Source organism: Erythrolamprus reginae, chromosome Z (genome assembly GCF_031021105.1).
Source record: "Erythrolamprus reginae isolate rEryReg1 chromosome Z, rEryReg1.hap1, whole genome shotgun sequence".
In the NCBI taxonomy this organism is placed as follows: domain Eukaryota; kingdom Metazoa; phylum Chordata; class Lepidosauria; order Squamata; family Dipsadidae; genus Erythrolamprus; species Erythrolamprus reginae.
The window spans coordinates 31,495,946-31,521,711 of record NC_091963.1 but is presented as its reverse complement, the minus strand read 5'-3'; the positions used below and the strand labels follow the sequence as shown (position 1 = coordinate 31,521,711).

General features: G+C 42.2%; 1 protein-coding gene across 5 annotated transcripts in view; it reads right to left on the bottom strand.

The window, feature by feature from the left end:
• Positions 1-25,766, bottom strand: part of MLLT10 (MLLT10 histone lysine methyltransferase DOT1L cofactor) — a 154,708-nt gene that overhangs the window by 72,548 nt on the left and 56,394 nt on the right. For all 5 annotated transcript variants that reach the window (XM_070727320.1, XM_070727321.1, XM_070727322.1 and 2 more), the window contains 5 exons: positions 20,604-20,707; positions 20,269-20,362; positions 13,843-13,938; positions 7,063-7,318; positions 4,980-5,549 (listed from right to left, as the gene is read on the bottom strand). In XM_070727320.1, the coding sequence (XP_070583421.1) occupies positions 4,980-5,549; positions 7,063-7,318; positions 13,843-13,938; positions 20,269-20,362; positions 20,604-20,707 (1,120 nt within the window). The remainder of the gene's footprint in view (positions 1-4,979; positions 5,550-7,062; positions 7,319-13,842; positions 13,939-20,268; positions 20,363-20,603; positions 20,708-25,766) is intronic.

Genomic DNA, 25,766 nt, shown 5'->3' with positions numbered 1-25,766 from the left:
TAGGCAGTTTTTCGCCCTCTCCAGGCTTCAGGAACGCCTCCAGAGATTGTGGATGGCGAAAAACAGGCTCAACGGGCATACCGGAAGTTCATTAGGAAGATTGGGGAGGAGAAAAAAGGCCTCTCCCTACCCTGCTGAAGGCCAAAAATCAGCTGGTGCACACTGAAGCTGACATAGGGCAATGCCTCATGTGCCCTCAGATATGGTTCATATGCCACCTGTGGCACAGATGCCATAGGTTCGCCATCACAGTTTTTGTGTCTTTTGTATGATTGGTTTCATTTGTTTCTTTGAGCATGTCTACAAAGTTTTGTGATAAAATACCAAGAGTCACCCGGAAAATATTTAACTACTTGCTTTTAAATTAATCTAGAATTTCATTCATTCCAGAGCTTCCCAAGTAGATCCGTATCATACCGTGTTTCCCCGATAGTAAGGCAGTGTCTTACTTTCTTTTTACCCCCCAAAACCCCACTGTGTCTTACTTTGGGGGTATGTCTTATATTGTCCCGGGCACCGGGGTCGGCTCATCTTCGGGCAGCCTGGTGCCAGCTTTCTCTTTCCGCGGCGGCGGCGGCAGGCTCCGGAGGGAGCTTGGGTGGTGGCGAGAAGACGGGATTCTGGGTGCCGAGCGCCAAGGACAGGCAGCCCCAGTTCCAGCACCTCGGCCTGCTCGCCCAGCGGGGTGGTCGATGCCGGTGGCGGCCGCGGCGCTAGTCTTGGGGAGCGATGCTGCCGAGGCGCAGCTCGCTGACGGGGCTGGCAGTGGGGCTCTTTGCCGTCTACGTGGCACACCCGGCCCTTCTGTACTTCTCCCCGCCGGGCAAGAGGCAAAGGCGGCGGCGGGAGTAGCGGAGGCGAGGCGGAGAAGAAAGAAGCGGCGGGGTCCAGCCCTCTAGCCGGCGCCTCGCCAGCTATCCGCCGCTTCTTTCTTCTCCGCCTCGCCTCCGCCTCGCCTTCTCCGCTCTCCGTGGCGGGGTGGTCGATGCCGGTGGCGGCCGCGGCGCTAGTCTTGGGGAGCGATGCTGCCGAGGCGCAGCTCGCTGACGGGGCTGGCAGTGGGGCTCTTTGCCGTCTACGTGGCACACCCGGCCCTTCTGTACTTCTCCCCGCCGGGCAAGAGGCAAAGGCGGCGGCGGGAGTAGCGGAGGCGAGGCGGAGAAGAAAGAAGCGGCGGGGTCCAGCCCTCTAGCCGGCGCCTCGCCAGCTATCCGCCGCTTCTTTCTTCTCCGCCTCGCCTCCGCCTCGCCTTCTCCGCTCTCCGTGGCGGGGTGGTCGATGCCGGTGGCGGCCGCGGCGCTAGTCTTGGGGAGCGATGCTGCTGAGGCGCAGCTCGCTGACGGGGCTGGCAGTGGGGCTCTTTGCCGTCTACGTGGCACACCCGGCCCTTCTGTACTTCTCCCCGCCGGGCAAGAGGCAAAGGCGGCGGCGGGAGTAGCGGAGGCGAGGCGGAGAAGAAAGAAGCGGCGGGGTCCAGCCCTAGCCGGCTGGACCCCGCCGCTTCTTTCTTCTCCGCCTCGCCTCCGCTACTCCCGCCGCCGCCTTTGCCTCTTGCCCGGCGGGGAGAAGTACAGAAGGGCCGGGTGTGCCACGTAGACGGCAAAGAGCCCCACTGCCAGCCCCGTCAGCGAGCTGCGCCTCGGCAGCATCGCTCCCCAAGACTAGCGCCGCGGCCGCCACCGGCATCGACCACCCCGCCACGGAGAGCAGCGTATGACACCGAGCGCTCGAGCGCGATCACCTCCCCGGCCGCTTCGCTTCTTCGGATCTCCCTTCTTTCGACAACGGAAACGGAGGCGGGCCGCGCGGAGAGTGCTGGGAAATGTAGTCTCTTAGAGAACAACGGCATATCATGGCGAACGCGTGCAGGAGTAAGCTGGCTGCAACGCGAGTGCTAGAAGTACATCAGCAAGGTAACAGGAATGCTAACCTTAACAAGCTACCGTGTTTCCCCGAAAGTAAGACATATGTCTTACTTTCGGGGTATGGCTTAAATTAGCCGACCCCCCTGAAACCCCCCATATGTCTTACAATCGGGGGGGTCTTACTATCGGGGAAACACGGTAGTCATTTTTCATATCGATTATTTAACTTTCTGGATCAATTTCCAGAATTGGAAAACTTACTAATTCTATTAATATCAATGACTCTCTATTTTTTTAGTATTTGGTAAGGAAATAGTTTTCAGTTATTGGTACATTTTTAAAAAAAATCTATTATATGGTAATAGTCCAATAGCACAAACATGAAATCATATCCATATAATAATTAAGCAGAGTTTATAATTTTCCTTATAACTGGTAAATTTTTTATTAGATTTTTAGAGTTATTAACAGACTAAATACTCTCCAAGATCACTTTAAACTCTTACTTTCTGTGATTTTAATATATGGTCTAAAATCCATACATATTGAATTGATGAAAAAGAAGCCAAATAGAGCACTGAAATACAGCAAATAGAAATCCTCAAGTTAGGATTGTAACTGACCTATCAATCATGGTCATAAATTGTGACAGTAATTAAATGTCCCACTGAGTAACTGCCTCACTTAGCAGCCCCTGCCCTCCAAGAACAGGTCATTAAGCAGAGTACAGGATATCTCAGCGGTAGGGGAGGACCTAGTACAAGTCCAGGCTTGCCTGTCTCTGGCTTCTCCTGCATCCGCCCCGAGTCTACGGAGAGGGACAGCTTTCAAATCAAATCAAATCAAATCAAAAAATAAATAATAAAATCCTATGCTTTGCTTCCTGCTCAAGGCTACCACAAATATTGGTCTGGTTCCCCACCCCCACCCCGCCACCCCCAGCCCAGGGTCTCTGTAGGTCTTGGACTTTCTTCAGATCCAGTCACCAGGGTAGCTTCAGGATGGTTACAACACCTGTGGAAGGTCTGTTACAGGACTGTGATAACCTCTGTAAGAAAATGAGTGTTATTGGCTAGACATCTTTCTCAGAAGCTGCAAAGCCAGAAAGGTAAGATGGTGGTGCTGGATCCTGCAGCTGGTTAAGGAACAAGCTGAATTCTGCAAGTCCATGAGCTGCTTGACTGGGGTGGCTGAGTGGCTACATGAAAAGCAAACCAAAGCCTGTCCCTTTGCACATGCTACTGCCAGCTTGAGGATTCCTAGGGTAACTAAATAGTGGGGTGGAAAGCAGGTCCAAGGCTATGGGAATTCTCTTGAGAGGATGGGTGGGGGAAATAAGCAGGGGAAGGCGACACTCTTAACGGCCCTACAAATGGACCAACCATACCACGTCAGATGTAATTTTGAAACTGGGTAATAAGTAGTTTTTTGGGGGGGGGGGTCTTGTCATAATTTTGAATGGGTTGCTAAGAAACTAATTGTAAATGGAGGTCTATCTATATATGAAAAGTAGGACTGAATTGACTTAACTAAATTAATTTCTATAATAATTCACTCCTGTATATTATTAAAAGTGCAACAAAAATATTGAACAAGTTTGAGATCTTATTATTGATTCAACTATGGTTTTTCTTTACAGCAGAATGTAAATCGCCACTTAAAAGTTTTCTCGCTTTTCAGTCACTCTTGAATAGCTTTCACATAAAATAATAACTTTATATAAAGTTATATACTTTCTCTGCAGATTTTACTCTGATAGTCATTGTAAGTATAGGAAATGATGCTCATCTCCATTGTTAATATAGGAGGTGATGCTCCTCTCCATTTGAAAGCCATTGAGCCAGCACTGTTTGAAGACATTTCTATGGGCATGTGGTCAGCATAACCTCACAGAGCACTATTACCTTCCCACTGAAATGGTTTATCTATTTGCGTTTGCATGCTTTTGAACTGCTAGGTTGGCAGGACCTGGGACAAGAGCAGAAGTTTACCTTTAGTGTAGCATTCAAATCTCTCAGCCAACAAGCCCGGCATCTTAACTGCTGAGCCACTGCGCCACCACAACCAAGTTAGAGGTGTATAAAAATTTGTTTCAGAAACCCATTGATCTCTCATCACCAAATGTTCCAATTGTCACAACTGATGCTAGGCGTTCAAGAATATTAGTAATTTAATTATACAATATTTCAAATTAATATCTCCATGATTGTGTTATTGACAATTTTTCATTATCAATATGATTATAACTTCAATTTGAAAAAAGTAAAAGTAGTCAATACTAATCTGTGAAAATGTCAAGTGTCTACTCCTTTTACTTCACTACATATGAAATGCTGCATATCCTATTTTCTATTTGTATCTTAAAAGACACAGTACTTGGGATCATGTGGGAGCAGTCGCCAACACGTGCCACAAACTCCTTGAAACAGTTTGTCTTCCTAGGATCTCAATTGTAGAAACTGATTATGGGACCGTTGCAAATGTAGAATTTTTGACCTATTGAAACTGAAGCAATGCAAATGCCGCTTACCGCGTGATACTTCACTTGACATCTGCTATCCTAGTTAACAGATGTCAAGTGAAGTACAGTAGTCCCTCACCTATCGCTGGTATTACGTTCCAGACCTGGCCGCGATGGGTGAAATCCGCGATGGGGAATTTATCGACTGATAGTACTTATTTAAGTATTTATATTGTAATTGTTTGGTAAGTTTTCATTGTTTTAAGTGTTTATAAACCCTTCCCACACAGTATTTATTTTAGATACAGTATTTAAATACAGTATTTACAATTTTAGATTTATTTATTTTTTTTAAACCTGCTGATCGAGTTCGGTGGGCTGTTTAAATCTGCCGATCGACTTCCTCAGAAACCCGCGATGAAGTGAAGCCGCAGTAGGTGAAGCGCGGTATAGCGAGGGACTACTGTATCACGCAGTAAGCAGCAATAAAGTTAAAAACTGGGGTGGGGGATTTCATTTAACCTTTAAATATTTATAATGTTTTCCAGAAAATGAAACTTAAAACAATGTGGAATCAAACATCAAAGATATTATTACTGTGAAGTAAAGCTAAATTAAAATATGTATCTTCTAAAATAATACTAAATGCCTACCTGAACCAATAGGAGAGGAACCCACACTGAGACTCTGTAGACTTCCATTTCTGAGCAATGTTGGAGACTTCTGTAGATTAGAGCTTGTTATGCTTCCTGCAGCAGATGCTACTGATGATGTTGGGGAGGCTGAACAAACCGATAGGTGAGAAATATTATCTTGACTTTTATTTCCTTTGGGCCGACCAGGCCCATGCTTACATTGCTTATTTCCTTTTCGTTTCTTTTCCTTTACGGTTTCCTCTTCTATCCCAGATGACTGAGCACGTTTGTATACTGTTGGTGTAAGGTTTGAACTACCTAACTCTCCAGGTGAACTGTCAAAAATAGTAGGCTGGGAGGAAACAGTTGAGGTTGAAGGAAGATTAATTAAGGAAGTAAAGCAATTCAAACCACCTTCCTGACTTCCAATCTCTCCTTTATATACATCTTTGGTTGACAAAGTTTGCTGAGAATGAGTATAACTGTCATTACGTAGATCTGAGTCTGTAAAGCTCAAAAAATCCTGGGGAGATTGTACAGAACTTCCAGAGGACGACTTTGTACTGTTTGGAGTTCCCAAAAAACTTCCTGGAGAAAATAAATGGGGAGAAGTGTTGATTGTTGAAAACAGATGTTTACTCTGTTAATACTTAGTATTAAAGAAAGTTTTACTGGCATTACGAATTTTGAGTTATTCATGAAATTCTGGTCATACATGTAGCTTTGTCGGTTTTCCAGAATTAACCAACTCAGTAATTGCATATATTCATGGTTTACAGCAACAGGTTTTTTTAAAAGTAAAGTTTTGATAACTTTATTGGCAGGTTTTCTAACGAGTCACTAAAGCGCTACTTAATAGTGCTAATATAGCAATAGCACTTAGACTTACATACCACTTCACCATGCTTTCCAGCCTACTCTGAATAATTTACAAAGCCAGCATATCGCCCCAACAATTTTGGCCTCATTTTACTGACCTTGGAAGAGAGAAGGCTGAGTCAACCTTGAGCTGGTAAGACTGCTGGCAGCTGGTTATAAGCAGAAATAGTTTGCAGTACTGAATTCCAACCATTTTGCTGCCTGGCTTTTAATATATTGTTTTTTGAGCTAGCGACCAACAAAAAAAACCCATCTTCATATTAATTTATGGTAAACTAGCCAGTTTACCATAAATTAAACTGGCATTTACCAAAAAAGTAAACTGACATTATCAGAGAACAAGCTCTCTGAGAATGCCATTTATTTGAATTAGACAAATAAAATTAAAATTACACCTCTCCAATTGCTGGTTCTTTGCACAGAAAAATATATAAGAAAGAAATCAAAGTAATCCTGGTAAAACTAAAACTGACAATAGCTTGTTCTTATCATATGTTCCTTTGTAGGCAGTACAAAGATCAGAAGCCAAATATACTGGTAATTTTCTCCCCTCTAAAAAAATTATCTCCCCCTTATTCTTATTAAACTTACTTAACTCTTATCACACTTTCCCATATCTAGATTGGGCAATTAAGAGGAAGCTTGATCTGAAAAATGGGGTGTTTTTTTTATTGATGAAACATTTTTAAATCACAAGGAAAAAATAATACTCCAGATTTCAGATAGAATTAGAAAATAAAACAATCCATTATATGTAATATATTACAGGAAAGATAATAAGAAATATTCCAATAAGAGAAATACTTTTTTCAACTATAAAATCATTATAAGAAAAACAAAGAATTAAATTTATACAGGATTATATTCTTCTCAGTACTACTGTATAGTCAACTAATTCTTGATAAAAAAAACATGCAGTGCTTTGAGATATTGTTTCTCAAAGTATTTTCTCTCCCATAAAATAGTATAAAATATAATTCTTATATTAATAAAGTATAGGTTTTCAGTGTTTTTTGGCAGGAAAATTACTTCTAGATAATGCCATGTAAGATCCTGAGCATGTGCTGAAATTTTGCTGCTGCTAGCTTCTCAAGGGAAATCCTGAACCTACTTATATTCTTCACATACTTAATATGAAAAATATATTTCATCTAAATTTATTATTTTTAATTTAAATTCCACTTGGCACTGAAGAAAGCAATAGAGTACCCTTCAATAATACCTTGTTGAAAAGTACAAGCTGCTGATACTGCAGTTCCAGGAGTCCTGGCAGCACCAGGCTTTCTTCCCCTTTGACCTGAATTATGACCTCCTGACTTCTTCCCTTTGCTCTCTGAACCTCTGGCCTCTGAAACATCTTTGCCACTTGAAGCATGTGCAGAGACTTCCTGGAAATTTGCATTTGTAAAACGAGCTGTGGTATCTTCCAGTCTCTTCAATGACCCTGTCATAGAGCTGTTGGTAGTGCTTGTGTAAGTCTTAACAGTATTGAATTGGGAAAAGGGAAGTTGAGAGAGACAGTTAGACCACAAGGAACCGACATAAAACTTTGCAGCAATCAGTGGCAGTGTAGATATATACCTGCCCTTAAATTATACTTAACTGGCTCTCCATGGTATCTATGCAAGCAGCTCCTATTTAATTACATTCTTTCACTCTTTACTGAAAGGTTCTGAACACTTCTCAAATGATATAACCCCAAAAGCTTCGTTTCCTGCTTTTCTTTAACTCACTAACATTTGTTTTTAACTGCTGTGCCTTAAATCTCTATTATTATTGATTTGGTAGTCTGACTAAAGAGAAAATAAAGAAAATTGCATTATTCAGCACAGTGGCACCTTAGCTTTACAAATAAAAGTATGTATAAAATAGAGCACAAATATCTACCCTGAAAAGGCCATTTAATTTTGAAATGACTCTTTGGCTTAATTCAGAAAATACAGTATTACAACATATCACGATTGCATACACAGAATGTCATCTCACAACCTACCCATCAAACTTATCTGACATTTTAAAAATTTGCACCTAAAATTAATTTTACTTTTTTCCCTTTTAGCAACAATCAATATGACTTATTGATCAATATGAAGACTGGAAGTTTTATCAGCTTAATATTAGATATAATTTGATCTGTTTGTTTTCAGAATTGCAACCCTGAAAACTAGTGTTCAATATTTTTTTTTTGAACACTAGTTTTCTGGGTTGCAATGCCGAAAACAAACAGATCAAATTATATCTAATATTAAGCTGATAAAACTTTAGAAGCAAGAATTGGAAAAGCTCTCTGAACATATACATACACGTATGCTCTCACACACATATAAACTAGTTGGAAGATGTTCCTGTGCAATTGCTTCCCCCACAGCAACTTCAAATGGAATTGTTTTTGTCCTAATTCTTATCACTTTTTAGAATTTGCCACTAAAATGCTACTCAAAGATGAAAATGCCTGTCATCAAAATGGCCTTACACAAGGGCCTTAAAAACTGGTTTTGCTGAGAGGTTTAAATCCCTGATGGGAAAGAGATGCTCTTTACTAGAGATACCTAATGGCATAAAAGAGAAGATCCTATCCCCATGCCATTCATGCTTTGGTTTTAGTTCTTATTTATTTTAACTGTTTTAAATTTATCTTTTAACCAAAATTAAATTAACATCTATCTGCTTAGGTTTATCCTAAGAATTAGGAACAAGAAGCACGCAAGATATAATATTTCATATATTAAATATAGTATTTATATTTAATTTCATATATTAAATATAGGTTATGACCTTTAAAGCCCTTCATGGCACTGGACCAGAATATCTCCGAGACCGCCTGCTGCCGCACGAATCCCAGCGACCGATTAGGTCCCACAGAGTGGGCCTTCTCCGGGTCCCGTCAACTAAACAATGTCGGTTGGCGGGCCCCAGGGGAAGAGCCTTCTCTGTGGTGGCCCCGACCCTCTGGAACCAACTCCCCCCGGAGATTAGAACTGCACCTACTCTCCTTGCCTTTCGTAAGCTCCTTCAGACCCACCTGTGTCGTCAGGCATGGGGGAACTGAGACATCTCCCCCGGGCATATACAATTTATGAATGGTATGTGTGTATGTATGTGTGTTTAGAAAATGGGGTTTTAAAATGTTTTTAGTAGAAATTTAGATTTGTTGTAAATTGTTTTTTCACTTTGTTGTGAGCCGCCCCGAGTCTGCGGAGAGGGGCGGCATACAAAATAAATAAATAAATAAATAAATAAATAAATAAATAAATAAATAAATAAATAAATAAATAAATAAATAAATAAATAAATAAATGATTTAACCAAAGCCAACCAAAGTCACTACAGTGGTCCCCCGATTATCACGAGAGTTCCGTTCCAGGACCCCTCGCAATGATCGGTTTTTCGCGAAGTAGCGGTGCGGAAGTAAAAACACCATCTGCGCACGCGCAGATGGTGTTTTTACTTCCGCCGCAGCAGCGAGGAGCCGAAGATTGGGGTTTCCCCGCCGCCCACGCAAACTCCTCGCTGCTGCCGCGCCCGCCGCTTGTCCGCCCGCCGCTTGTCCGCCGCCTGCCTGCCCGCGCGCCCGCCCTTCGCCCGCCCACGCCGTTCGCTCGCGCCGCTTCCCAGCTGAGTCCTGAAGCGAACTTCCGCGTTTGGCTTCGGGACTCAGTTGGGAAGCCGCGCGGCTGTTTTAAAACGTCGCCGCCGGCATGGGGGGCTTCCTAGCAGCCCCCCAAACCCGGGTTGGGGTCCGGGGGGTGCTGGCAAGCCCCCCATGCCAGCGGCGACGTTTTAAAACAGCCGCGCGGCTTCCCAACTGAGTCCCGAAGCCAAACGCGGAAGTTCGCCTTTGACGTTTGGCTTCGGGACTCAGTTGGGAAGCCGCGCGGCTGTTTTAAAACGTCGCCGCCGGCATGGGGGGCTTGCCAGCACCCCCCGAACCCGGGTGGCCGGGCGAGCAGCGAGCGAACAGCGGGTGGCCGGGCGAAGGGCGGGCGAGCGGCGGGCGGTGAGCGGGTGCTGGGGGGGCTTCTCGCCCTCCCGCCAGCAAGAGGGGGAAGACCCAGGGAAGCCGCCCAGCAGCTGATCTGCCCGGCGCCATCTACGCATGCGTGGCCATTAAAAAAAAAGGGCGCGCATGCGCAGATGGTGTTTTTACTTCCAGGTTGAAAAATCGCGATATAGCCGTTCGCAATGATCGGGATCGCGATACCCGGGGGATCACTGTATATCAGTGAGATGGATGCCATATACATTTAAATTGAATACTGTCTGGTATTATTTAATCTGCTTCGTGAAATATATTGCAACAATTCTATTTATTAGAATTTTAAAAAAAATTAAAACCCAATCAATTATGACAACAATTTCTTTAAGATAAAAAATGGAAGTTGTAGTATTCCAGATATCTGTGAGGGGAGATATTATCATCTAAAACCAGATTAACTGTGGTTTCTTTTTTCAATGTAGCATGCAAAATTCATTTGCAATCTTCTCTATCAGCTTCCCCACTGGCTTTCTAGGGAAGCCAGTAGAGATTTGAAATGGTGATCACATTATCACAGGAAACTTGTCAACCAATTATAAATACAAATAGGTTGCCAAGCACTGAAATACAAACTTGTGACTGGTAGAACCATGACTTTTACAACAGATGGAAGTGTCTTATGAGCTATAAAGCATCTGTCCCAAGCCCTTCGTGACTGGGAACAGCTGTTAAGCAAGTTGCGAACTACAGTATTCCATAGTACTTTATTCCTGATTGCTCAATTCCAAAGTACAGTAGTTACTGACATGCACATTTTCTAGGAAAGTATAAAACTTACCAGCATCAATAATCAATTCTAGGTTAGAATACTACAAACACTCTTTTGTGAATTTTTCAATATTAAACAAATAGCAATTAGTTTAACTAGATACAGTGTTCCCTTGCTTTTCGCGGGGGATGCGTTCCGAGACTGCCTGCGAAAGTCGAATTTCCGCGAAGTAGAGATGCGGAAGTAAATACACTATTTTTGGCTATGAACAGTATCACAAGCCTTCCCTTAACACTTTAAACCCCTAAATTGCAATTTTCCATTCCCTTAGTAACCATTCAGATTATTACTCACCATGTTTATTTATTAAAGTTTATTAAAAAAATATTTATTAAAGGCAGACAAAAGTTTGGCAATGACATATGACGTCATCAGATGGGAAAAAACGTGGTATAGGAAAAAAAACCACAAAATATTTTTTAATTAATATTTTTGAAAAACCGTGGTATAGACTTTTCGCAAAGTTCGAACCCCTTGAAAATCGAGGGAACACTGTATACCATTATTATAATAAAAATATGTCCCCCCCCCCCCCCCAAAATTCTTGGCATTTTTTATGATTTTGCTGCTTGGAGTGTGTCTGTCTGTGTTTCCCCAAAAATAAGACCCAGACTTATTTTATTTTAGGCTTCAAAATAAGCAGTAGGGTTTATTTTGGGGGGAATGCCCTATTTCCTTTGAGTGTGAGGTGGGAGAGGTGGAGCTGCTCCACACACTCTGTGCTGGTTTACCTCAGGAGCCCCACAGCCAGGCCATCTATGCCCTGACACCTGTCTTACCTTGCTGCAGCAAGACCTGTCCAGCAAGACCTCTGGTGGTCACCAGCCTACTTCTTCTGACACCAGCACCGTTCCGGAGCAGTATAAATTAAGAGGCGAGGAGCTTCTCCACATGTCCTGTACCTATTTACCTCAGAGTGTCTGCAGCCAGGCCATCCATGCTCTAACACCTGCCTTGTCTCATGACTGCTGCACTGGTGTGTCACTCAGCCTCCTACTCCATTGTGGCCTCAAGCAAGCATAAGTGGGCCAGCAGCCATCTGTGGATGACCCACTGAGGGGGCCAAGAGGTAAGCCAGTGTGGGATGTGTGGGAAAGCTCCAACCTCCTGGCCACAGCACCTGTGAGTTGCTCGACCTCCTGCTCCGATGCCATAGCCATGTAGTCTCTAGCTGAACATGACTTCTGGTATTACTGCCAAAAGGCAATTGTTAGGGTGTGGATGGTCTGGCTGTGGGAGCCCTGAGATAAGCCGGTGTGGGGCTTGTGGGGCAGCTCTACCACCACCCCCCTTGCCCCACCTCATGTCAGTGGCACCACAAGCAACCAGACAGGGCAGACAACCAGTTGCACAGGTTACGGGCAGACAACCAGTTGCACAGGTACTTAACTAGGCCTTATTTTGGCAGTAGGGCTTATATTGGACATGTATAGAAAATATGCTGGGGCCTATTATTTTTAGGGAAAACTTAATATTACAACTTTTTGGATGTAGTTCCATTTTATGAACTATTACCGAAGCTGTATAAAAACACTGGAAATTTCACAAGATCTAAACATCAAATATCATCAAACCTGAAATATGAAAATAAATATTTGTGATTTTAAAAGAATTATAAAACTCCAAAAGGCATGGTGGATAAAACTGAACAACAGAAAATATTCTTATGTACACATAGTTGTTTTATCTATCTATCTATCTATCTATCTATCTATCTATCTATCTATCTATCTATCTATCTATCGCTTGCTTGCTTGCTAAAAATGTGGATTAATATCTGCTATGGAAAGTACTAGAGTGGGAAATATTCTTATGGTGCTTCTACTTACATAGAATATACTATAATTTTAATGTTGGAACTAGTGACATGATTTTCAGACTTAAAGATGGACTAGAACTTATTAGTTCTAATATTAAAAGTTATAGTATATTTCTACGTTGACCAGGTCATCAACATCCTGAAAACTGCTTCATTTTGTTATCGTTCCAACAACCCCATCTAGGGCCCCACGTGCATCACTCAGTCTCCTGCTCCGTTATGGCAGCAAGCAAGCAGAAGCCAGCCAGTGGCCACACGGTGTCCTGGACAGGATTTTTGGAGCCACTGTCACAAGGCCAGGCAGTTATCAGGACATTTTTGTCTGGCTGCGGGGCTCCCAAGCAAGCCGGTGTGGAGTGCATCGGACAGCTCCACACATCTCGCCTCATTTTATCCTCTACCCCCCCCCCCCCGCCTTTTTTTCCTTCCTCGCCCATCACCTCGTTTTGTCTTCAACTCCTACACCTCATTTCATACCCCATCACATTTTGTATTTCACCTCCCCAGCATGTTTTTATGGCTGCGCGTCACCTTATCTCATACAACCAAGGTGGGCAGGAATTAACTAGGCCTTATTTTGGGGGATAGTATTTTAGGTGCGGGCATGAAAATCGGGCTAGGGATTATTTCTAGGTAGGTCGTATTTTGGGGAAACATAGGTATGCAATTATTTTGTGTAAAAATCTGAAACATGCTTTAAAGGTTTGAAACACACAATTGAAATAAAAGGTACATCTTCCATAAAACTATAAATCTGTATTTAAAAAATATAATACAGTACTACCAATTTAATATAACCCTCGTTTTTCTTCCACATACATTCCAATCAATTAAACAGAAAAATAGTTATTACAATCAAATTAAAAATATTTATAAAATTTGTATTGAAATTTAATAAAAAATAAATTAATAAAAATAAAATTTTATTTTATTATATAAGACTATTCTTAAATGCAAACATTACTTATTTTTTTAGTAAGGGGTTTAATTTTCAGTGCTTTACATTTGGAAAAATAAAATTAGATTATATACACAATATAATTATTTATTTAGTAGAATGAGGGAAAAGAATGATAAATCATTGCAAGGGACATATTATAAATTTAAATGATGGCTTAAATGTCACATGTAACAGAGTTAATTTAATGGAAACCTTAAATCCCTAAATATAAAGTAAAACCCAAACAATGTTAGTTCAAAGGTGCTTCTGCTGTAGTATTTTTAATGTCTATTTTAATTTCAATTGTTCTAGGAATAGTTCTGTGGAAAAATCCAACTCTCAAATAAATAAAGTTTGGCAACTATTGACATCCTCATCTCACAAATATAAAAAATGCAGACATCATTTCAAGAACAATTGCAAGAAAAATTCACTTACTTTCTCTGTAGTTACAGTAAGAGAAGGAACCAAGGATGGCGAAGAATCTGCTTGCTTCTTATGTTTTTGTCTATGCTTTTCCTTTTCTTTATATTTCTAGAAAAGAATTAAAGATAAAAGCAACATCAGAGCATTATTTGCATTTTAACAAAAAGTGGTCCTTAATTTATGTCCATAATTGGGATAAATATGAGTCAGTGGCCAAGCATTTTGGTTAGGTGAACACAGGGATGCTGAAAAATGTGTAAGGGTGAAAAAAGATCGTCCCTTTTTTCAGTGGCATTGTAAATCATTAAATGAATTGTTGTAAATCGAGGACTTTTTGTATCCTACATATTTTTTTATTTTCAATTTATCTTAGTTCCATGCTATTACTTTGTTTAGAATCTTTGGCTATGTTAACACTGAATTTTATATAACTCACAACAAATAAATGACTACAAAGAATTTGATCACCTGATAATATTGCTAGATAGTTCCAAATATAAAAAATGTACTTTACTTTTACAAAATTTTATCAAATATAAGTGCTTGTTTTAAAATCTCAAACAATTATTAAAAGTTCATAGTATCGATAGTCGACTTATGAAAAAGGAAAGTGGTAGTAATAGTGAAACATAAATCATCATAGAATCTTTCAGGGTTAAGCAACTACAGAGATAAGCATCATATCTGTATTCTTCTACTTGAATAGCATCATATTATATATCAAATCTCAAGAAAGCTTTTTTAGAACTACTCATTGAGATGTATACATATTTCACACTACTCATAATTACAAATCATATTGTTAAGGATATTGAAGACTTTCACTAAAGGACAATTTAAAAAACATGACTTTCCAAACACATCATATAATGTCCTTTGTTAAGGAGGCATTCTCAGAGGAGTAGGCTTTCAAGATGAGGAAATCAGCGACTCTGATAAGAATCCTGACCATTAGTAAAGTAATATGAGGCCTTGTAGTGGTCAAAGCAATGGAAATGGCATTTTAATGTTTCCAAATGCACTTTGGGGAAAAGGAATCCTCAATCTGAGTATTGTATTGGCAGTTCTGTGTTAGCAAACACTTCAGAGGAGAAGGATTTAGGGGTAGTGATTTCTGAACAGTGTGGTCAGGGGTTAGGGAAAGCAAGTAGAATGCTTGGCTGCATAGCTAGAGGTATAACAAGCAGGAAAAGGGAGATTGTGATCCAGTTGTATAGAGCGCTGGTGAGACTACATTTGGAATACTGGGTTCAGTTTTGGAGACCTCACCTACAAAAAGATATTGATAAAATTGAACGTGTCCAAAGATGGGCTATAAAAATGGTGGAAGGTCTTAAGCATAAAACTCAGGAAAAAATTAATTCAATCTCTATTGTCTGGAGGACAGAAGGGAAAGGGGGGACATGATCGAAACATAAATACATACATACATACATACATACATACATACATACATACATACATACATTTATTTATTAGATTTGTATGCCGCCCCTCTCTGTAGACTCGGGGCGGCTAACAACAATAATAAAACAGCATATGACATATGTTAAAGGGTTAAATAAGGATTGGGAGGGAAGTGTTTTTAATAGGAAAGTGAACATAAGAACAGGGGGTCACAATCTGAGGTCAGTTGAAGGAAAGATCAGAAGCAACATGAGAAAATATTATTTTACTGAAAGAGTAGCAGATGCTTGGAACAAACTTCCAGCAGACTAAATTTAAACATGCCTGGGATAAACATAGATCCATCCTAAAATAAAATACAGGAAATAGTATAGGGGCAGACTAGGTGGACCATGAGGTCTTTTTCTGCTGTCAATTTCTATCTTTCTATTGTAAGTCAAATCTTAAATCAAAGCCTGAAGAACCCAACCTATAGAAATTATGAAATTGTGGAGTTAGAGGCCAGTAAGCACAGAGATAGAAAAACACTATTGCAGCCACATTTTAAAATTTAGATCAAATAGTGTAAATTCAACATTTGCTTGTTAGTATATTGGGGTTCTTTTTAAACTTTTTTAAATATTTAAATTTATTTGGATTTGGTACGATTTGTTATGCCTTGTTGTGAGCCGCCCCGAGTTCGCGGAGAGGGGCGGCATACAAATCTAAATAATAAATAAATAAACAAACAAACATTTAGCTTTAGCTATGAAATCTTCTTCGAAATCATAATATCATCTACACTGACAACAAACAGAACTTTGCCCTGTGAACTCAAGCTACTGGTTGGAGAACACTATTCCCTTTGAAATCAAGAGTATATTTATGACCATGCCTACTGGATTTATGATCCTTAAATTACTAGTTAAATGATTGCAGCCTGAGGGGTTGAAAAGACACCTGAATTATGAATTAGCTTTGTCTGAACCTGAAGAACCATGTTTTAGAGCACGTACAGTGGCAGCATTCTGAGTCCTGTTCTCAATACCTAAGAATAACTTATGACTCAGAATATTACAACTTTTAAGGATATGCATAGGACATACTGCTATCCTGTTTCTGGGGTAATTTCTTAGGCAACATATGTTTATAATTCCCACATCAAATGTCCATTTGCACCCAGAACGATCACTCTGTTTCAGAACCAGACCTATCTACACACAGGTGCCGTGTAGTTCTGAATACAGCTTTGCTGATGGAAATAGTTTCCACCACCCCCTGCATCCTTTTTCTATAGCCAATAGAAATATGCTTACATCATTTAAAAAATGTAGTTCAATATTTCATTAGAAAGTTTCTCTTTAAGAAAGTGATTGTGAAAATAGAATTAGCAAGGTGACATTATTTTATGAATGAATGAGACAAATAAGAAACCGAAACTTGACTTTCCTCTGCAGAGTCAATACTATCTGTAATAAAGCTACTGGTTTTCTGTGATATTATCCTACGGCTATAAACTAGAAAATTTTCTATTATCTTTTATTATCTTTCTTAGTAGATAAAAGTTTAATTTTTTTCTTTCAAGAGTTTTGGAGAATACATAAGAAGGGGAGTAGGTACGAAGGCATGTCTGAATTAGTAAAAGGTTCTTGATTAACTTAAGAAGGTTTAAAGGAAATCAAGGTTAAATTCAATTAGAAGAAAATTAGATATCTAGATGACAAATTAGAGGTCAAGATCTGGTGGGCTTGATAAATACAGGAAATAATTCATTGGGAACTAATCATTTGGGGGGGGGCACTTATAATTGGCTTACTAGCTCAATATTGTTTTAATTGTGAGCCGAGGTGGCGCAGCAGGTAGAGTGCTGTACTGCAGGCCACTGAAGCTGACTCTAGATCTGTAGGTCAGCGGTTCTAATCTCATCACCGGCTCAAGGTTGAGTCAGCCTTCCACCCTTCAGACGTGGGTAAAATGAGGACCCAGATTGTGGGAGCAATATGCTGGCTCTGTTAAAAAGTGCTATGGCTAACATGTTGTAAGCCACCCTGAGTCTAAGGAGAAGGCGGCATAAAAATAGAATGAATGAATGAATGAATAAATAAATAAATAAATAATATTATGAAAGTACAGTAGTACCTCGTGATACGAACTTTTCAAGATACGAACCTGGGGTTCGGAATTTTTTTGCCTCTTCTTACGAACTTTTTTCGCCTTATCAACCCGCCGCCGCGAACGCCGAACCCGGAAGTTTGGCAAAAGTTCGGGTTCAGGTTCGGGAGAACGTCGAGAAGCGCCGCCGCCTGTCTGTCACCTTCCGGAACAGCCGGGGGGGGGCTTCTCAGCGTTCTATCGAATGCTGAACCCGGAAGTTCGGTACCACTGGCCGGCCGAAACGTGGACTCCAGGAAGGACGTCTTTGTGACGTCCAAGCTCCGCCCCTGGAAATCCCTATTGGGATTCCCCACCTCCGTTTGAGCCTCCCGACCAGCCGACAGCTCCATGGCTCTTCTGCGAAGGTGACAGCGAGGCGGCGGGGCTTCTCAGCGTTCTCCCAAACCCGAACGCCGAACCCGAACTTTTGCCGAGCTTCCGGGTTCAGCATTTGGGAGAACGCCTCCCATCCAAAATCTGACCTTTTATTTCTTTCCTAATGGGTTTGCACACATTATTTGTTTTTACATTGATTCCTATGGGAAAAATTGCTTTTACTTACAAATGTTTCTACTTAAGAACATGGTCACGGAACAAATTAAATTCTTAAGTAGAGGTACCACTATATTTTGAAAATGTGTTGAAAAAGTTTGTATGGAGGGGAAAAAAATTACCTGAAGCCTAGAAAATTAACAGATTTTTATGGAATTTGATTAAGTATTATATTTCTAGAATATTAGAAGAATGATGTTAAGTCCGGCTAAACAGTTGGAAGCAATGTTGTTACTCTGTGTCGTTCTGTTCTATTTTTGAATTATAAATTTTAGCTTTAATTGTTTTGTTTAATTTTAGTGAATTAATTACTGGATGTTTTTTCCTTCATCTGGAAAAATTTACCATTTAGTAATTTTTATTTCTCCTTTTATTCTCTCATTGCAAAGTCCTCCAATGTTTGGATTGATTGTGAGTTCACTTTCCAGTTGATATAATCAATGAACCAGAAATATCCCTTCCTACGGCATTTCCCCCAAATAAGACATCTCTTAATAATAAGACCAATCATGCTTTTGAGTGCATGGCAATAAGGCCAAGCGCTTATTTCAGGATTCAAAGAAATATAAGACAGGGTCTTATTTTGGGAAAAACACAGTACAGTGGTACCTCTACTTAAGAACTTAATTTGTTCCGTGACCAGGTTCTTAAGTAGAAACGTGCTTAAGTAGAAGCAATTTTCCCATAGGAATCAATGTAAAGGCAAATAATGCGTGCAAACCCATTAGGAAAGAAATAAAAGCTTGTAGTTTGGGTGGGAGGAGGAGGAGGAAGAGGAGGAGGAGGAGAGATGCTGCCGAAGGAAGAAGGCGAGGTGAGGGGAATAAAAAAAATCCAAAACTTTAAGGCTTAAAAAAAAAGAGAGGCGGCGAGGAGGAGCACGTGCCTCCCATACACCCGGTGTGAGACCGCCTCCCATACACTGGCTGGCTGCTGCTGTTACCTGCTACCTCTTCCTTCCCATGCTGAAGGGCTCCCATCTCCACTTGCTTTGTAGCCGGCGCCTTTCCTTCGCTGTGGTGACTCCTCGGCTGCCCAGAATGAAGGGAGCATTTCTTTTCTCTGGCCGCTAGCAGAGGTTTATTCTGTGTCCAAGCACCCAAAGAAAGGAAAATGCTTTGTTTGCTCTGGACTGCCAAAGCCTCTTTAAGCACTACCAAAATGCTCCTCTGGCAGTCCAGATGGCTGGGATTAAAGAGGAAATGGCAGGAAACTGGCCGGGCCTTCGTGTCGCTCTTAAATTTCCTGGGAAATTTTTCTGGGCTCGGGTTCTTAAGTAGAAAATGGTTCTTAAGAAGAGGCAAAAAAAGTTCTTAAGTAGAGGTGTCTTAAGCAGATGTGTTCTTAAGTAGAGGTATGTAAAAAATATTACAGTGGCATTGTTTAGTGCAGGCATGGGCAACTATGGCCATACTGGCTCAGGAAGTTTCAGAGCTGAAGTCCACATGTCATAAAGGGACCATGGTTGCCCACCTGATTTAGTATATCATGCTTCTCAAACAATTCATTGCAGAGCAGAAAAACTAGTACAGGTTTAAGCAGAGAAAACTAACAAAAAGAGAACATTTGAGATTAAGACGGATTCTGAATTGTGCTCTTAGTTTTTAATTTCCATTGAAGTTTTTAATTCAACCACAGCTCCACTTTGGAAACAAAATATACCAGATCAAATAACTATTTCACAGAGTCATAGAACTGCAAGGGTCCATAGAGATGAACTTGTCCAACGTATTGATCAGTGCAGAATCCATTAGAGCTGTGATGGCAACCTAGGGCATACGTGCCACAGGTGGCATGCGGAGCCATATCGGAGAGCACGTGAGGTGTTGCCCTATGTCAGCTCCAGCGCGCACCAGCTGATTTTTGACCTTGGGAAAGGCCGCTTTGCCCTCTGGACACTTCAGGGAAGCTTCCCTGAAGCCCTGGAGGCAAAAAAATCCCCCAAAGGACAAACTGGAAATTTAGAAAAACGTACTCCGGTTTACCATTGTGCTGTTTTTTGCACTCGGGAGGGTTCAGGGAAGCTTCGCCCAATGGAACTATCGCCGTTTTCCATCCCCATTAGCAGCCTAGGAAACTGAGATAGCTTCTGCTGCCCATACCCTTCCTTCCTCAGCCCCCGGAGAAGCTGCGAACATGCAGCAAGATTTTTCAGATTGAAAGCTTTTCTCTCAATTAGTTCTCTCTTGCGTGCGTGAGGAATCCATCATGACAATTTAAATATTATTTGAAAAAGAGTACAATTTTACATGACTATTAAAATCCACATTTAACAGTTCTCAAGATTAAGTTTTAATCACTTTGTATAAATTCAACCAGCCTAATAGTAAAATTATATATTCTTACCAGTTTACTGAAATGGTATTTACAATAACCACAGTATTGGACGTTGTCTGCACCGTTACCTTCTTCTTCACAAAGAAGTCCCGCAAACTGTGCACTGGGGGGGAAAATTGAGGGGGGGGGACAGGAAGGGTCAGCTAATAAACATGGCTACTTAACAGAATCTTACAATTCAGTCATTAACTGACTTTTTTAATTTGGAGCAATTATGCTGTAAAACTAATCAAGTATCTATGTGATATGTAAAAGGAACTAAGCAATGAACCTTTGGAGGATAAATGGTGGTGGTGGCGGGTAAATTTCTCTGAGAAAAAGGATTGTCCTTTCTGTTTACTTACCACGTTACATGGAAAGCTTGCCGACATCCATGTTTATTACAAGTCATGCAAGCACCTGAAGCTGCTTTGCTTTCTCTGCCTTGCTCCTCACATATATAACATGTCTATGGGAAAAAAATTATATTGTAATTAGTATGCATTTTGCTTCAGGCAGGTTAAAACTTGACAACAAAAGAGCAAATAATGAACAGTTCTTCAGTTTTCAGGCATGTTTCTTTACAATGAATGAGATCTCCATCTGAATATTCTGTACGCCAGTGATGGCGAACCTATGGCACGGGTGCCACAAGTGACACGCGGAGGCATATTGCTGGCACGCGAGCCATTGCCCTAGTTCAGCTCCACTGTGCATGTGTGTGCTGGCCAGCTGATTTTTGGCTAGCATAGAGGCTCTGAGTGGGCGTTTTTGGCTTCCAGAGGCCTCTGGGGAATGGAGAGGGCATTTTTACCCTTCTCCAGCTCCAGGGAAGCCTTTGGAGCCTGGAGAGGGTGAAACATGAGGCTACTGGGCCCATCAGAAGTTGGGAAGCAGGCAATTTCTGGCTCCAGAAGGGCTATGGGGGGGGGGGGGAGAATCTGTTTTCACCCTCTCCAGGCATTGAATTATGGGTGTGGGCACCTGTGCATGCATGATAGCATGCGCCCACGCTCTTTTGGCACCCAAGGAAAAAAAGGTTCGCCATCACTGCTGTACGCATTTCCCAACTGTTTCTACTACTGACCACAAAAAACATTGGCAATCACCTCCATGATTGTATAGTAGATTTCCACACTTATAGGCTATAGTCATAGAATTCCAGACCGGTTGTTCTAATATCTGTTGTTATGAAAACCTTGAAAAGTTAATGCTGGCCCACTTGAAAATCATCACGGATCCACTTTTACACCTCTTGCAGTTTTCCATGCAAATAGACTGCAACATCTTGAATCCCCAGGAAGCTGTGGACAAGTCCTTTATGTAGACTTCATTTAAGCCGGGGTAGGGAACGATGATTCTTTTATGACTAGTGAACTTAAACTCCCACAATTCCTGAGCTAACATGATTGGCTCAGGAATTCTGGGAGTTGAAGCCACAAGTCTTTTATGGTGGCATAAAAGAGCCACCATTCCCCAACACTGATCTAAGCATTCAATACCATAATTCCAGAAATTTTCACTCCAAACTGATTCAACTAACAGTGCCTGTCCCTGCTTGTAGGTGGATGACAAGTTTCCTGACAGATACAAAGCAGCAGGTGAAGCTAAAGAAAATCATACTGAATATCTAAACCAAGGGTCCCCAAATTTTTTACACAGGGGGCCAGTTCACTGTCCCTCAGACTGTTGGAGGGCTGGACTATAAAAAAAACCTATGAACAAATCTCTATGCACACTGCATATACCAAATTTAAAGTAAAAAACAAAATGGGAACAAATAAAATATTTAAAATAAAGAAGTAATTAATTAAGTAATTTATACTTCTTTATTAACAAATAAATTTAAACTTAAAACAACAAACTCCCTCCATTTCTCCTTCCTTCCTTCCCTCCCTCCTTCTTCTCAACTTCTCTTCCCTCTCTATTTTTCCTTCTCTCTCATTTGTTTCATTTTCCTCTCCCTCGTTCTTTCTCTCCATTATTTTCTCATTTTTCTTTCTCTCTCTCACTCTTTCCCTATCCCCCTTTCTCTCTCCCTCTCTATCTTTCTTTCTCTCTGTCCCTCTTTCTCTCTTCCTCTCACTCACTCTCTTTCTATCTCTCCCTCTTTGTATCTCTCCCCCTCTTTCTATCTCTCCCTTTTTCTCTCTCCCTTTCTATCTCTCCCTCTTCCTTTCTCTATCCCTCCCTCTTTCTCTCTCTTCCCCTCTCTCCCTCTCTCTCACTCTATTTCTATCTCTGCCTCGCTCTATCTCTCCCTCTTTCTTTCTCTCTCTTCCTTCTTTGTATCTCTCCTTTGTATCTCTCCCTCTTTCTCTCTCTCTCCCTTTCTATCTCTCCCTCTTCCTTTCTATCTCCCTCTCTATCTCTCCCTCTTTCTTTCTCTCCCTTTCTATCTCTCCCTCTTCCTTTCTTTCTCCCTCTTTCTCTCTCTCTTACTGTCTTTCTCTCTCACTCTATTTCTATCTCTCCCTCTCTCTTTCTCTCTCTCTTGCTTTCTTTCTCTCTCCCCTCCTTTTTCTCTCTCTCTCGTTCTCTCTCATACACCACGCCGGCAACAGAGAGAGAAAGAGAGAGCAGAGGGCGGCTTGCCAGTCCACGGCCTCCTGGATGAACGGCTCCACATGGCCCCAGCCAATGTTCCCTCTAATTTTTTTTCGGTGTGGGCAGAAAAGTATAGTGTCTGAGCAGCAGTCCCTTCAAGACTGGGTGGCATAGAAGTAAAAAATAAATAAAAATAAAATAAAATAAAATAAAATGAAATAAATATAAAATAAAATAAAAAAATAAAAAATAAAAATAAAATAATACATAAATAAAATAAAATAAAATAAAAAATAAAAAAATAAAAAATACATAAATAAATATATTTTAAATTTATGATTTGATTTTCTTTCTCTTTCTTTACTCCCATTCTTTTTCTTTCGTTCCCTTCTTTCTCTTTTTCTTCCTCTCTCTTTTTTCTGTTTCTCTCTTTTCCTCTTCCTCCCTCCTTCTTTCCCCCCTCTTCTTTCTTTCTCCCTCCCGCCTTCCCTCTCACTCATTCCCTCTCCCTCCTTTCCTATCTATTTCTCTCTCTCTCCCTCTTTCTTTCTTTCTCTCTTCCTTCCTCTCTTTCTTCTCTCTCTTTCTCTCTTCTTTTTTTTTGGCCTGCAACACCACTCATGTGCACAAATATGTTTTCGGGCCAGAAGCGTGGCGGCTTCCCAGGAAACTTTCCCTTTTCCCACCCGGGTCCGGGAGAAGGCGGCTTTCGGATTCGGGGCAAAAAAGCTCGGAGGCAGCAGCAGGAGCCTCGCCATCAGCGCGAGCAATTCACGTGACAAAGTAGGAGCGGGAGGGCGCCGGGCACTGGGCAATAGCCGTGTGGCAGTCAGCTATAAGCGGAAGCTCCAGGACGGAGGCACCAACAGCGGCAGTGGGCTGCCGTACATTGCTGGCCCTGCGCTGCGCTGTGCATGGGCCTGGCACTGACCTGCTGGCTGGGCTGGGATGGAGGTGACAGCCCCATGCAAAGCGCAGCGCCAGCACGTAAAGCATCCAACAACACATCCAGCCACCACCATCGGTGCCTCGCAGCCGACTGACCCGCTGCCACCCCTCGGCTACTGCCCTGTGCCGCTGCTGCCGCTGCCCTCCTACTCGACTCCTGCTTGGCAGCGCCACCTTTGCTGCTTGCCCTGCTGCCCCGCGCCCTCCAGAGTTGCCTGGGCCCGCTGCCCTACCTCAGCCCCGAGCCCTTCCTGAGAGCTGCAAAGCTGACCTGCCACCTTCAAGGAAGCTGAAGGAAGCTCAGCTCGGGGACGGGTCCAGAGCAGCAGCTGCCACCGCCTACTCCGCCCTGCGTTTTGGCCGCACTGGGGTCAAGTAAACCGAGGCTAAGCCCTGCTCCAAGGGGCAGCCCCAGAGTGGCGGGCGAGCATCGGGAGGGCCTCGCTATCGCCTGGCACCCCACCACTCGTTCCTGCAGGTAGAGGTTGGGCGCGCTACCGGGAGAGCAAAAGGGTGGACATGGCTGCTGCCTCTTAGCTGGAGAGCCGGATGTGACGGCGAAGTCCAGTGCTGGGGCCAGGCGGCGGCGCTCATCCGTTCAGGCGAATTCAGGGGGGTTCCTGAATCTCCCGTCCACTCACAGCGGAGGAGGAGGTGGTGAGGAGGAGGTGGTGGAAGGCAAGGGACGGGGAGGAAAGCGGACCTGCAATTGGCCCCTTTCTTTCTCGCCATAGGGCAGCAATAGTTTCCCTCTCTAAAGGCGGCAAAGAAAGGGGCCAATTGCAGGCCCGCTTTCCTCCCCGCCCCTTGCCTTCCACCGCCTCCTCGCTCAGTAGCAGACTGCGGTGAGTGGACAGGAGATTCGGGAGCTTATTATATCTAGTGATAAAACCTTGTGCATTGCCGCGGGCCAGATAAATGGCCTCAACGGGCCGCATCCGTCCCACAGGCCGTAGTTTGAGGACCGCTGGTCTAAACCCTTCAGGCCTGTGGGCTCTATCCCTTATTCTTTTGTCTCAATGTCTTTGGTGGTGAACCTATGGAAAGCATGCCGGAAGCGGCACACAGAGCATTCCATGCAGGATGAATAGCCTTGCTGGCTCCTCTTCTAAATTCTCATGAACATGTACGCGTCTTAGCTGGTAAAAGAAATGACTGCAAGTCTCTGGAGTATGGGTATGCTCAGGGTGTAATATTGATACATGAATTTTTGCCCAGGGGCATCAACAGCAGGCACAGAAAGATACCGCATTGCTGCAGAACTGAGGACACTAATTCACAAATACTGTTCTGGTGCTCCTGGGATAGGGACACCCTACATTACAGAGAATTGACAATGGTGCCAAGGTAGGTCAGGCAGGTACAGGGGGAGAGATGACTCTTCTCCAGATTAATGGAGAGCCTGTGGTGTCTAAGGATGTCAATGGTTACCTGGATATCATGCATGGCCTGGTGCTAAGGAAATGTTCATAACCTGGGGATTGCCTGTATTTCATGTTTAAACTGTGAACTCAATTTAAAGCAAAAGTACCATATTTTTCTGAGTATAAGATGCACTTTTTCCCTCCTAAAAGAAGGTGAAAACCTGGGTGAGTCTTATACACTGAATGTATAAGCCTAGCATATCAAAAGGAGCTTTAAAAGGCTGAAAAAACAGCCTCTCAAATGGAGCTCTGCAAGGCTGAAAAAACAGCCTTTCAAACAGAACTTTGCAAGGCTAATATACCTCTTCCAAGCTGTTTGTTAAGGACACTAGCCAGATGGATGCTGATAGGCAGATTTGTTTTCTTTTTTCCTTCCCAAAAACTAAGGCATGTTTTATAATCCAGTGTATCTTACAGTCTGAAAAATATGGTAGCTTAGATGCATAGGTGGAATTCTACTACACACACAATGTACTGTAATATAGTAGACAGAATACCCAGTGTATGCAAAATAGGATTGTTACAAAGCTTTTTGAAACAAAATAGAAATATAATACGAGGCCCAATATTACTATGCTAGTGGTCTAAAACCGGACAACAGTTCATAAA